Source organism: Schistocerca serialis, chromosome 6 (assembly GCF_023864345.2).
Source record: "Schistocerca serialis cubense isolate TAMUIC-IGC-003099 chromosome 6, iqSchSeri2.2, whole genome shotgun sequence".
In the NCBI taxonomy this organism is placed as follows: domain Eukaryota; kingdom Metazoa; phylum Arthropoda; class Insecta; order Orthoptera; family Acrididae; genus Schistocerca; species Schistocerca serialis.
The window spans coordinates 531,914,834-531,928,773 of record NC_064643.1 but is presented as its reverse complement, the minus strand read 5'-3'; the positions used below and the strand labels follow the sequence as shown (position 1 = coordinate 531,928,773).

The 13,940-nt window shown below is 37.2% G+C and overlaps 1 protein-coding gene across 3 annotated transcripts in view; it reads left to right on the top strand.

Moving 5' to 3' along the window:
- The window catches only part of LOC126484560 (trafficking protein particle complex subunit 8), a 271,243-nt gene that overhangs the window by 220,782 nt on the left and 36,521 nt on the right, over positions 1 to 13,940 (top strand). For all 3 annotated transcript variants that reach the window (XM_050108120.1, XM_050108119.1, XM_050108121.1), the window contains one exon: positions 2,614 to 2,858. In XM_050108120.1, coding sequence (XP_049964077.1) covers positions 2,614 to 2,858 — 245 coding nt within the window. The remainder of the gene's footprint in view (positions 1 to 2,613; positions 2,859 to 13,940) is intronic.

Here is a 13,940-nt window from a genome sequence, read left to right as displayed (position 1 = left end):
AGATATTGTTATACAGTAAATTTTATATGAAATTTAGGTATCTTGTCCACATTACATTCTCAACAGTGTGGCAACTAAAATCGACCATACGCAAAGTATACTATGGACATTTACCTCTGCAAACTCTTCAAAATTTCGTGCAATGGTTTACTATATTTAGTGCTGCATAATAACTGCATTGAACATCAAATCAAAATTAAGTCATTTATGGGGGGAAGGTATCAGTAAAGAAGATGTGTAAAAATCTAATTTTTGGGCCAAATAGTTTTTGTGGAATTGATTGATAAGAGTGTCAAAGCAGTCGGAACACGATGTGTCTGCACAGGCGAGCAGTGCACTGACAAAATCGCGCACAGCGCGGAATGCAGGGAGCACCTGTCTGCAGCAGCGAAAGGGTTAATGAAGAGACAAAGCACTAGAAATTTCAAAAAATTGCATCCAAACGAATATAATTCCTGAAGTAAGGCACTTCGATATTGTTTTTAAATAATGAAAATATTAAGCACCACACAAGATTTGAACTCATAACCTTTCGCGTTGCAGCCTAACACCGTAACCGTTACGCTAACGCAGCTCGTCTGACTACATAATGCTATGAGGACTGCAACAAGTCACGCAAAATACTGACAGACACTGTTGGTATGACTATGAATTACTCACGCTTCGTCGAAGTACAATAGGAAATAAACAATTACCGCTGTTCTTTATTGCGAAAAAGCGGTTCGTGAGAGTGATACAAACACCTTTCCTTGCTATCGCCTGAATTAGGAGTCTTATTGCTTGTTTGGTTTAATTAATTAATAGAATATGAAGCGATTGGTATAAAGAATGCTTTCTCCAAACTTTCTATAAAAGAATGTCTGCTATCAAGACATTGCTTTTGTTCTATTACTTTATTTATGACTGAACGTTTCTAAAACTGAAGACACTTGTCCATGCTCTGCACTGCAGTCGAGATGTGGCAACGTCGTTCTCTGTTCATTGGATGATTGTGTTTTGTGACGTCAGATGCGCAGAACGAACCTAAACTCAGCCGCCAACATAAATGACGCGCACTTTAGTGCCAGCTGATTTTAGTAGTTCTGCAAGTGTACTGTCTTCTCCAGATGCTTTATTGTTTTTAAGTCTCTTAATTTGTTTAGTTATTTCTATTTTGTGCGGTTCTTTAGAGTTAGGGTTGGTGTTACTAGTTTGCTGTGGTTGGAAGTTATTTGCTGATTACAGTTTAATAGTTTTTCTAAATAATTAGTAAGTACCTTACAATTTTCCTGGTTGCTAAGAGCCAGACTGACATTTTCATCTTTGAAGCAAAGACTTTGAGGTTGGTAATCGGTTAGTTTTGCTTTGAATGTTTTATAAAAGTTTCTTGTATTGTTTGTTTGGAAGTCTTTTTCAGTTTCAAAAAGTTTGGCATTTTTGTAGTTTCGTTTAGTCTGTCAGATTAATTTAGATATTTCTTTACTTACTGTTTGAAAGGTGGTGTGCGTATTCAGCTTTGTTACTATTCCAATTTTTGAATGCCTCATGCGTAGACTTAACTGCTGTTTCACAATCTGCATTCCACCAAGGGTGTTTTGTTTCTTTCAAAGTGGAATTAAATTTTGTGCTGTTCTGATGAACTTTTCTTTTAACTTTTTCTAATTATTGGACTGTTTTTTGTCAAGTTCGCTTGTTGGAGTTCAGGTTTTTTAGCAGTATCAAATTTTGGGATAACATTCAGTTTGATATATTATTTGAATTCTGGATTTGCAAATCTTGTAGCACTATAAAGAAGTATTATTTATTACAGATAAAATTTTATGTATATAATTAATAATTTTTAACTTTCAATAGCAATCAATATAACAAAAAATCAACTGAACAGTAACTGCTTTTCTGTTAATTATAGATGACACTAATGTGAGCCCATTTTGTGTGTGTGTGTGTGTGTGTGTGTGTGTGTGTGTGTGTGTGTAATAAAGCAAATATTGTTTACAAATAATACACTAATGACACTCATTAGTGTAGTTTACAGACTGTGTATTTTGAGACGTTACACATCTGTAGCGCCTCTTCTTGTGATGAGATCTGCAGAACATGCATAGATGAAGTCGCCCAACACTACAGCAACACTGGGCTGTTACCATGGTAACGTAAGCAAAAGCTCACGATCTAATTGGCCATCGTGGATGCGTTAAGCATGCATGCCAAGGCCGCATCAACTGTCAGAGCTCTTCTCCCATCGTATGGAGTACACATTTCTTACTCGAAATACTGGATACAACCGTCGTGTACTGAATCTACTTTTCTCTCTCTCTCTCTCTCTCTCTCTCTCTCTCTTGGATTTCTTTCTCGAGGGTATAAATATAAAATAATTTATGCAAATAGCTCTTCAAAATGTTCCCCATGCTGTGCATTGAGAAATTTATTTCAGACATACCATTCAGCATTGAATTGTTTGAATCCGTTGGCAGTCAGCATAACACAAGTCCAACCTTGTCTTTGTGTCATATTTACTCCTGGTGATACACAGTGATGTACTTACAATGCTGTGCTATATCATACCTAACTACTTTTGACTACATTTCATAAAAAATTGAAGTATAAGAAAAATCAACAATAATTCTGTTTCAGAGGAAAGAGCTGATCCATTTTCTGATCTTCCCATTGAAGACCATGTAGAGAATGTAACTTCTGCTAGGGAGAGCCCGTATGTGGACTTCTATAACAGACACAGGGCAAGAGTCATCTCCAGTTCAGGGGCAGATGAAACTGCAGAAGTCTCAAGGAATTCTGTTGCTAGTCAACTAGAGAATGATGATACTACCGGCATGGAGGAGGCTCTCAATATTAATGCAACCTTAATTCTCAGGTGGCAGGTAAATAGTTTTGTGTATATTTGGTTCATGAGATTGTCTGTGAAGTATATTCTGAGATGTTTAGCAGGTTTGCCTGGTTGAAGATCTCATTTTTATGCACAGCATTTCAGTGACCATATTACTCATTGAAACTGTGTATGATAAAATGGAGTTTCCATCACAGCAGTGCACAGAAAATACCCGAAGTACAAAGACAATATTTATTGTTGACATGTGAACTTCTTGTAATTTACAATGCAGCTATCTGTCATTGTCCTCACTCCTCTGCCTTTCATCCATGGAAATGGAGGAAACTGTTGGAATAATAGTAAAAGATTTTAAAGCACTGAGTTTTTTGAGACAGTTTTGAATCAGGGAAACTTCAGCAGATCACTTTCAGGGGGAGAGAGGAAAAATTAAAACAGTAGCTGTGGGAGAAATGCGATATGAGAGTTAATATAGAACTTTGCATACAGTATCTAATAAGTGCTGCTGTGTTTGATTTGTAGAAAATTCTGTTGTATTGAAATGTTATGATTTCCATCACCTCGAATTTCCTTTGTCTACTTCATCCCACTCTGCATAGCATGTTAATGGAAGGAAATGAACAATAATTTACCGTGGGATAATTAAGTGAAAATCGTTGTGCACTCTCAGTGTACAGTAATTTGTGTGAACTGTGATTGATTTATTCATATCATGGCATACATTTGCAATCCATTTGGTTTGCACAGTGGAGAAATATCAGAAATTTGCATTATAGTTAAAGCAATTTTGATGCCAGTAAACAATAACATAACTGTAAAATGATATTTTTATAAGATTAGATTAGATTAAATTTACTTTCATTCCAATTGATCCGTAGTGAAGATAATGTAACTGGATAGATATTGTGTCTATTCACCAAGCAGCAGCAGGAGAGAATGCTTATAAAGGTATTGAAATATTTGAAATATGCAAGCTGTATATGTATTTTCTCCTACTGCCACATGTTGAGTAGATTTTTTTATCCATCCCGTTACATTAGATTATCAAAAATTATTTTCATTCATATATTTTTATAAATGATTATGTTTACTTAACTGGATATGTGACAAGTTGTGTGCAACTCGGATTAATAATTCATCCTCTGAATAATAACATTTCAGTAGCAGTGCCTTATATAGCTTTCATTTCAGTGGACCTAATTGTTCTCTTTCAATTTATTACAAATTTTTGTTTCCTTTACTGCAAAGCTAGGTATACGGTTTTACCCAGTGTGAAGCATCAAGTTTTTCTGTTTCTTGTGTTTGAACAAAAGATTTCTCTTGAATATGGAACCTTGTGCAAAATCCAGAGACATTATTTCTCAATTGGAATAATAATTTACCCCACTCTTTGTTTTCTGTTACAGAAATTGGATATAAGTCATTGTAGGTCACTGCTCCTAATGCAAAATTTGATGATTTTGTAAATAAGAAAGGCTTGGTTTACAGAATCAAAAGCCTTGATGAGATCAAAGAAGTTTCCTGTGATCTTATTGTCCTTGTTTAATTATGTGCTTATTTCACCAACAAAACTGTTAACTGCATCTATAGTGTTTTTCGCTTGTTGATAACCAAACTGACTGTTTAGGATAATGGAATATATGCGATAAAGTTTTGGGTTTGATAACTGCAGCTACTTCAAATATTTTAGATGTGACTGAAATAACTGAGATAGGACAATAATGTCCCACAATATCTCTTGATCTCTTTATGAAAACTCATTTAACTTTGGCATTCTTCAGTGCCTGTGGGAAGCAACCAGTTTCAAAACATTAATTACTTTAGCTGGTGATGTGCAATTATGGTGTATGCTGTTTTAATAACTTTGGTGTGTATTCCATTCCAACCCAGAGAATTTTTGCTTTTTAATGCTAAATATTAATTTTCTATGTCCTTTATGGAAATACTTTGAAATTTTGTAAGATGTTGAGAATTTTCATCAAGACCAAAATTTACTCACTTTGTTATGGTAATCTGTTCCATTGACAACAGATTGTGCTACATTAATAAATAATTCATTGAAGCACACTGTCATTTGAGTTGGATGGACTTCTGTTTCTTAGTGGTAATTTTTGAAATTTCTACATTACAGGCATCAACATTTATTCAGATTTAATGACTGACCTCAAAGCCATAGCTTTATATTCTGGTTTAAAATTATCCAGATATTTGCCAACTGTTTTTCTGATTTGGCCACTCTTTTAAATATAATTTTATATAGTCTCACATATTCAATGAAATCAGTATGTCTGTTATATTTTAGTTGTTTGTGCATCTGCCTTTTCCTTGCCCTAGAAATTTTCATGCCCTGTGTGATCCATTTTAATTTATTTGTCACTTTATTTCCTTGGCATGAAAATGTTTTATTGAAAACATTTAAGAGCCTTTTTGGCTCTTTTATCTTGTTTCTAAACATTAACAATTATTCTGTGCCAGAGTTCCTTTTCAAGTTCCTTTTCATACCTTAAATGTTCCTGCCTAATCTTTATAGACATGATTAGTGAAAACAGTATCGATACAGTTTACTGTGTGAGAATTTTCTCTTCTTTCTTCTGCCCCACTAAATCAGTGCATCTTAAAGCATACGTCCCTTCACCTGTGACATGGGGATGGAATGAAAGGAGCTCTTTAATCAGGTTCATGCAACTGTGCAGAAGTTTACACACACTCTCTCAGCCAAAATCTTGAATACTTTACACAACACAAGGGTAAAAGCAAGATGGGCAGTGAGTGAGAGAGAGAGAGAGAGAGAGAGAGAGAGAGAGAGAGAGAGAGAGAGAGAGAGAGAGAGTCTTAAACAAGTATCCTGAATTTTAGTAACTGATTCAACACTTCTACTAAAATGATAATGAAACCAGAAGATATCCAGAAAAGGGAGTAAATTATTGGCCCCTGTTCTATAAAAAGATGGTATGTGTGAAACAGCACCAGAAGACATAACTTGTAGGCGAACTTAATAATGCTAAACACTTCTTATTGAGAAATTCACTGGTAATGTCAAATGATATGAAGAACAAATTGGACAGAGAACAATCAATACTTTCACAGAACATGTATGAAACTTGATTGATCACTTGTTTATTGCCACATAGCCCAGTGCGGAGCACTTGGGCTGTAGAGATACTTAAACCCCACCTGTCATCAAGCGTGAGAGTACAGAATTTTGCATAGTTAGATTTGGGATCTTTCCCTATCAAACATCAGAAGTGTGAAGTTTTCTGTGCTGTTGTTGTGTTATATAAATGAGTAATCACACAGTTTATTAATAGTATTGTGACACATAAGTCTATATTTTGCCCTTAGTGTTATGTGTTAGTACATATAGTTTGTTTGTTTGTATTGTAATATTATTGTAACAGAGGTTCTCCTTGGGAAGCACGGTGCATTTGAAGTTAATCAGCGGACATCCTTTATATCTCAGCAAATATGGTTCAGAGCTCCCTACCCGACATGGATATCATAAGGAGCACCACAGAATAAGAGTTTGAAGACCATCAAGGAAGTATATTCACAAGAATGTGTATGGTATAACTTATACAACAAAGCTTAGAGTATGTTTAAGTATTGGAAATGATGTTAAACTATTCACATACACAGTATGTTGCACAAGTTCAGCTGATAAGTGCACATGGTTATTTAATACTGTGGATAATCATTTCAAATATATTGAAAAGAATAATAACAGTGATGATGGTAACAACAACAACAACAACAACAGCAGCAGACATACTTAAATCAAGATACTGCAATTTTAACTATGATTTCACCACCAGTTATCCCTCTCACATGGCAGTCCTGTAGTGTAACATGAATCTGGAACAGTAATAGTTTGATTTGACAGTTAAAATAGAAGATGAAAATAATTATAAAGAATTTGCAGGAGAATTGATGGCTCAAGAATTAATTACATTTTTTTCTGTCACATAAACTGTCTTATTATGGCCCTAAAGTGTAGTATGAACCTGGAATGAAAAAAGATCGAACTGGGTGCTACAATTGAAGATGAAAATAACAAAGAAGAATTTGACTCTGAGAAGTTATTACACTTTCACAAAGGGCCAGAAACCCTGTTACAAGTTTATCAAAACAGAAGATTATATCATTACATGTGTAAAACAATTAATAAATACAAATGATGTCATTATGTGTGTGAGTGTCTTAGCACATTGACCGAGAAAACTATACAATAGAAGAAACCAAAGACTTTGCAACATCTGAAGTGGAAAATACAACCAGATTGTGGACTTCCTCTTCCATGCAATGATTCAAGATTTAAATTGACATTAATATTGGAAAAAAAGCAAGAAAAAGATTATGCAGTTAGACACTGTCAAATGACATCCAATAGTATTCAACAGTTATAAAGAAATTATAAGTAACATAATTATACATTGTTATTTATAAGATTTTACGAATACATTGGATGTAAAAAAACAATAAAGATGATTTGCAGGCATTTCACGTTCTTCTAACTTAAGTTGAATCGGTGAAAATTTTTTTTTGAAGAAGCACTAGAAGAGTATGCAGTAGCTGCACCCTATCAAGTTTAACCATTATTGCAAATCTGTTGTCCATAACAAATTATTTGAACAAAACACAATCAGCCAGTACTGTTGGCAGTCATCACAGCATCTACACGACTAGCAGTCAACAACCAACATCGGTATCCAGCGGCAGTCTGACAGGGCAGATGGCGTGCAGAGACATGAGCAATATATGCAGTTGGTGCTCCAAGCAGAGGAGATTTGACAACACGTAAAGATGGCCAGGGCTGGCATCAGATGCAATTGGCACTTCCCAGTGGGGTCCACTAATTAAAATCTGGTGGGCTCTGTATTTAATGGATTAAATGTTGTAAAGTGGGTACTCAGGTACAGTGATTGTCAGGTCAACTGAAATGTTTAGAGGACTATGCAATTGTGAAGTCAGTTTATCAAACACATTTCAGTGTAAAAATAAAACTAGTTGAGGGAATGTAATTTTTTGCCAAAAGTTAAAAGAAAGAGAGAACTAAATATTTTCTATTAATTACTTTACATTAACTTTTTTTTATTTTTACTTACTAGTTCTTAGAAAATTGACAGTGGCTCTCATAAAGAAAAATATTAATTTTGAAATAAAAAGCAAGTGACTGCACGGCAATGAACAGATTTAATTCAGGTACTTTCACAGCATTCAACAGATTTAACACTGTTACTTTTTCAGCAGTCAACAGACATGAATGAGAGAATATTATCAAATAGATAACAAATTTACTCAAATAGAAAACAGATTTTTAAAAGTGGATACAACTCTTGTCACCTGCCATAATAGCAATACGTGTTAGTGCTGCTTGTGGGATGGGGAGATGTGCTACTTCTGGATTGAATCCTCTTAGTACATTAATGACTAGTCAGTGTACCAGCAAACCTGGGTATGATTTGTAGGCAATGTTCCACATTCCACTAGATGAATACTGAGCTGATACCCAAGTCCTGCCTCAGTTATGTGATTTGCAAACATTTAAGAAACTTTCACTCACTTTTACGTGGATAACACTATACGCAGGTGTTTGGGGTACACACATTCTGTCCTGGGGGGTAACGAGGTGGTGACGGGAAGGGCATCCGGCCACCTTGTAAATTAACCATGCTAAATCTTTTAAAAACCTTGCCACTCTTGCACTGATACGGCAAAGACACAAGAAAATGATGATTATAAACCATTAGTCTAGATAAGTTCTCTGTTAAATGAAAGGATGATCAGATTCGGGAATACAATATATATGGGCAAAAATGAGGTACAAAATTTTGATAATTATTTAGATTTAGTGGAGGAAAAGACTGATAACAGTGCGGAACATTCTGTTACTATTGGTTTAGTAGAGAATATTCTAGCAATTGAAGAACAAACATTAGAAACAGAAAGTGCTTTTGTGTATAATACAGTTAAGAAAGTATAAACTGTTACAGTAATTACAGATGAAAGACAACTGTAGTTGGAGGAACTACAGGCTGATGTAGAGTCCTCTAATAGTGATGAAACTGATCATATATAATAGTGACGAAACTGATTATAACAGTCTGATAAATTATAATCTAATTTCATTTATTAATTTTAACAAATTAGAATTATCAGTTACTACTGACATTTTAATGTTGTCAATTACCATTGAAAATGGTTACAACATACTTCTTCAGAGAATTTACTGTTATTGATTACTGCTTAGGACTTACTGTACTCTGATTAAAATTGTAATTGACATTTCAGCTAGTTGAGTAGTAGGGGCCAGCTGCCAGCAGCCAATCGTAGTTCTTTCTCGAGTGCCATGTGCTCACTGTGTTGCCTGTTTCTAGTCATTTACACCCCCCTCCCTCCTCCCCCAAACCACGTACAAAACCTACACCACTGTAATCTGTCAATCACAAAGTAATTTTAAAGAGGGTATACCTTCTGTTATTACTGAGGATGTAGGAGCTGTGCTCCCCATTGAGAAATTGCTAGCTACTGCCACTGCTGGGACTTCCACCAGCTCACTGTAGTACAAATATTATACCAACATTAGCTTCTACTAACAATTTTTCATGGTTTGTGGTTACTGAAAATTTAATGTATATAGTTACAAATGAGAAATTGGTATGCTCTGTTTTTACAAAGAGACTCCCATAAGTCCAACCCCTCGTCCAAGTCGTGGGAGATGGGCAACGGCACAAAGTAGGGGACTGCCTATAGGGGCGTTGTACAGCGGGGACTTCGTGTGCCCCAGGACCGCTACGGTAGCTGGGAAGGCCCTGTGGGAACCCTGAAACGTGACAGCTAACGGGGCTCTGGTGAAGCTGCGATAGGCCTAGCAAGCCAGTAGTGGATAAATCAACTGCTTTTAAAAAGGGAACATGCCTCGGATCACGGAACGGATTTAAAGGAAACCGACCAAGCAATGGAAAAGGATTACGAGATGGTTTACGACTGGGCACCTTAAACGTAAGGACTCTAACTGGGAAGTTAGAAGAAATTGTAGAAATGATGGAAAGGAGGAAATTGGACATCTTGGGACTTGCTGAGACTAGGTGGAGAGGAGTTGGTGAAAAACCACTAAGTAAAGGATGTAAACTGTACTGGATAGGGAATGAGAGGGGAAGAAATGGAGTGGCAATAGTGGTCAGAGAGGGTCTGCAGGAGGAGGTGGAAGGTATCAATGATCGAATGATAAAAGCCAGAGTACGAGTGAAAGGGAAAAGCATTGAAATCATCCAAGCATATGCCCCACAGGTGGGGTGTACAAAAAAGGAGAAGGAGGAATTTGAAGATGACATGCAAAAGCAGCTAAATGGAGGTAATCAGATTATAATAGGGGACCTCAATGCACATGTTGGCACAGACAGGAAAGAATTCGAGGAGATAATGGGACCAGAGGGCTGGGGGAACCGAAATAGAGAAGGAAAATTGTTGCTGGAATTCTGCAAGAGGAATGGGCTGGCGATCGCAAATTCCAGGTACAAGAAGAGAAGTAGCCACAAAATAACTTGGTACAGTGGAGACTGGTCCCAAACTTCAGTAGTAGACTATGTACTAGTGGATAGGCAGATGATGAGCAGCCTCACAGATGTTAAGGTCATTCCATCTGAGGCCTTAGACAGTGACCATCGGCTGTTGGTAGCCACCCTGAGAGAGAAAAAAGATAGGAGGGCAACAGATATACAGGAGAAAAGGTTGAAGACATGGATGCTGAAAGAGGATGAACGGAGGACCCAGTGCCAGACACTGATCAGGAAGAAGCTGCCAAAGGAAGATCAGAGAACAGTGGAAGAAGAATGGGGAGATTTTAAGAGGGCTCTAGTTGAGGCAGCTGAGACTGTGTGCGGAAGAACTAGCACAAAGAGGAGAAGTAAGGAAACCCCATGGTGGAACAACATATGTAAAGAGGCAGTACTTCGAAAGAACAAAGCCTTCAGAGAATGGTTTCAGACCCAAACAGAGGAAGCTAGGGTAAAATATAAGGAAAGCAAGAAAGCGGCACAGACCATAGTAAGGGCGCAGAAGAAGAAGTGGATGGAAAAATGGACAAGAATGTTAGAAGAGGACAGTGAAGGGAACAAAAAAGTACTTTACACCATGGTAAGAAATAAGAGGAACTACAGAAGCGAGTGCCTGAGGATCATGGATAATAATGGAAGAGTTGTGGAGGAAATGCATGAGCTCAAAAAGATTTGGAAGGAGTACTTTGAAGATCTGTTGAATGCCGCCAAGCGGGTAACTAACAGCGTTGGAGAGCCTAAGGCAACAGACGATTATAATAGTGGGGAAATTGATGATCTAACTTGGAATGAAGTGGAAGAAGCCATAAAGAGGATGAAAGGGGGCAAGGCACCAGGTTGGGACGAAGTAACAGTGGATATGATACGAGCAGCAGGAGAAGTGGTAACTCAGTGGCTATACAGAGTGCTGAGGGTGGTGTGGAAGGAGAACAGAATTCCTGAGGATTGGAAGAAAGGAATTATAGTCCCGATCTTCAAGAAAGGGGATAAAAGGAGATGTGAGAACTACAGAGGAATCACCCTGCTATGCCACTGTGGAAAAATCTATGAAAAGATCCTGGAGAAGAGAATAAGAAGCAGTATTGAAAGTAGACTGCAAGAGGAGCAGTATGGTTTCAGACCGGGAAGATCAACAACGGACCTCATATTTGCGGTAAGGCAACTGCAGGAAAGGCACTATGAGTATGGGAAGGACTTAATCATGGCCTTTTTAGATATTGAGAAGGTGTATGACAGTATCTGTAAGGACAAGCTCTGGGATGTGCTGAACGCAAAAGGATAGATGAAGAGATAACACGAAAAGTCAGAAAAATGTACGAGGGAAGTGAGAGTTGTGTGAAAGTGGGGAGGGAACGTACTGCATGGTTCAAGCTGGAAAATGGGCTGCGACAGGGAAGTGCACTTTCGCCTTTATTGTTTATTATTGTTATGGATGAAATCCTACAGCAAGTATCAGATGCACTTGGAGATCATAAAATGAAAGCAGTGCTTTTTGCCGATGACCTGATGTTATGGGGAATTTGCGAGAAGGAGATGCAAGAGCAGTTAGATGTATGGGAGGCAACGGCAGCACAATATGGAATGCATTTCTCTGCAAAGAAAAGTGAAATAATTGTCACAACAAGGAAGAAGAATAGGCCAAATGTGGATATAACTTGTGGAGGGGAAAAACTACAAGTGGTAGAGAACTTCAAGTACCTGGGAAGCATGATTGAAAGTAAGGGGGGAAACGCAATGGAAATAAATGAAAGGTGCAGAAAAGCAGGGCAGTTCTACAAATGCATTAGGGGGCTTATTTGGAGCAAGGAGGTGCCACAGAAATCCAAGGGAATTATATACCGAACCTACTTTGTCCCCATATTGGCATACGGAAGTGAGACATGGGTAATGCACAAAAGTGACAAAAGTAGAATACAGGCTAGTGAAATGAAGTTCCAGAGGAGCAGGTTGAGTGTAACAAGACGAGACAGATTGCGAAATGTGTATGTGAGGGAAAGATTAAAGGAGGAACCAGTACAGGACAGGATAGAAAAATCAAGACTGCAGTGGTATGGACACATGAAGAGAATGGATGAGGGAAGAATTCCAAAGAGGATGTTTGATCTGCAACTGGAGGGGAAGAGGCCCAGAGGAAGACCAAGAGATAGATGGGTGAAGGGAGTGAAGGAATGTGTGACGAGAAGAGGAGAGAACTGGACAAAGGTGGAAGAGGGGGAATGGTGGAAAGACAGAACGCGATGGATAGGCTTGTGTTCCCGACAGACCCAGCCAGTGGCTGGAAACTGTCCAAGATGATGATGATGACTCCTAATGAAAATTTATTACCTGCTGCTATTACTTGTATCTTAAGTTAGTGATACTGTTGCACTAGTTGAGGTTGGTGCCTCATTTATTTATAATAGAAATAAGTGAGTTACTGCACATTATGGAGATATTAATACTTATTTCACCTTAGATTAAGTTATGTTGAAGTAAGTAAATAGTTAAATAAATTATATGTTTGACACAAGAAGTGAGTGGTCAAAATCAGAAAACATTATTACCTAAAGCTTATGTTTAATATAGTAAAGAAAGCAGTGAGAACATTTAGTATATATGACAGAAAGTGAAGTATTTATTACAGGCACACATAATATTTTACGTTTATTAATACCAGAGGTATGTAGCAATTTTGTGGCAGTGAACCTTGCTGGTCCACTCTCTCATGGTGGGGGCGAGCGGCAGGCACTCCTACTGGCATATATTTGTGTTGTATACACGCATTTAGTGATAAACATTATTACAGGTTATGATGACAATCAGTATTACTGATTTTAAAGTAGACTTAATGACAATATAGATAGAATGTGATAATTATTATGGAAACCCGTACCAAGTGACCAATGTGCCAAATTTCAAAATTTAGGTTATTGAAGTATCTATGGGTGGGCACTTGAGAGTGTAAAACATTTGGTGTTGCAATGAATTAAGATTATATTTCATTTGGAAATGTCATGAATAAGTGTATTACAAACAATGGAACTTCACATTCGGAATGTCAACCATGTAGGAAAAGTTAGATTGCCACTTACCATAATGAAGACACTTTAAATTGCAGACAGGCTAAATTAAAAGTGACTTACACAAAGCTTTTGGCCACGGTCTTCATCAGCAAAAGAGAAACAGAGAAACACACACCATTCAAACACACATGGTGTGTGTTTCTCTGTTTCTTTTTTTTTCTGATGAAGGCTGGGCTGAAAGCTTTGTGGAAGAGTCTTTTAATTGTGCTGTCTGCAACTTAACGTGTGTTTTCTTTATAGTAAATAGCAATCTGTTTTTTCATAGATTATGACAACAGTGTATTTGTCTTGATAACTGTATGGGATTGCTAGATGATGGCCAGTGGTTAGATCATCAAAGTGGGAAGCATATGAGTAACTAGTAGTAAGGGAAGTGGAAGTATTTTCATGTACAAGGGGTGGCCAGAATTGTGGGAACACAAAAAACATAACACATTATTATACCTAATATGATGTAGGAAAACTATTGACATTCAGAAGCACTTCCATTCATCTTGGAAT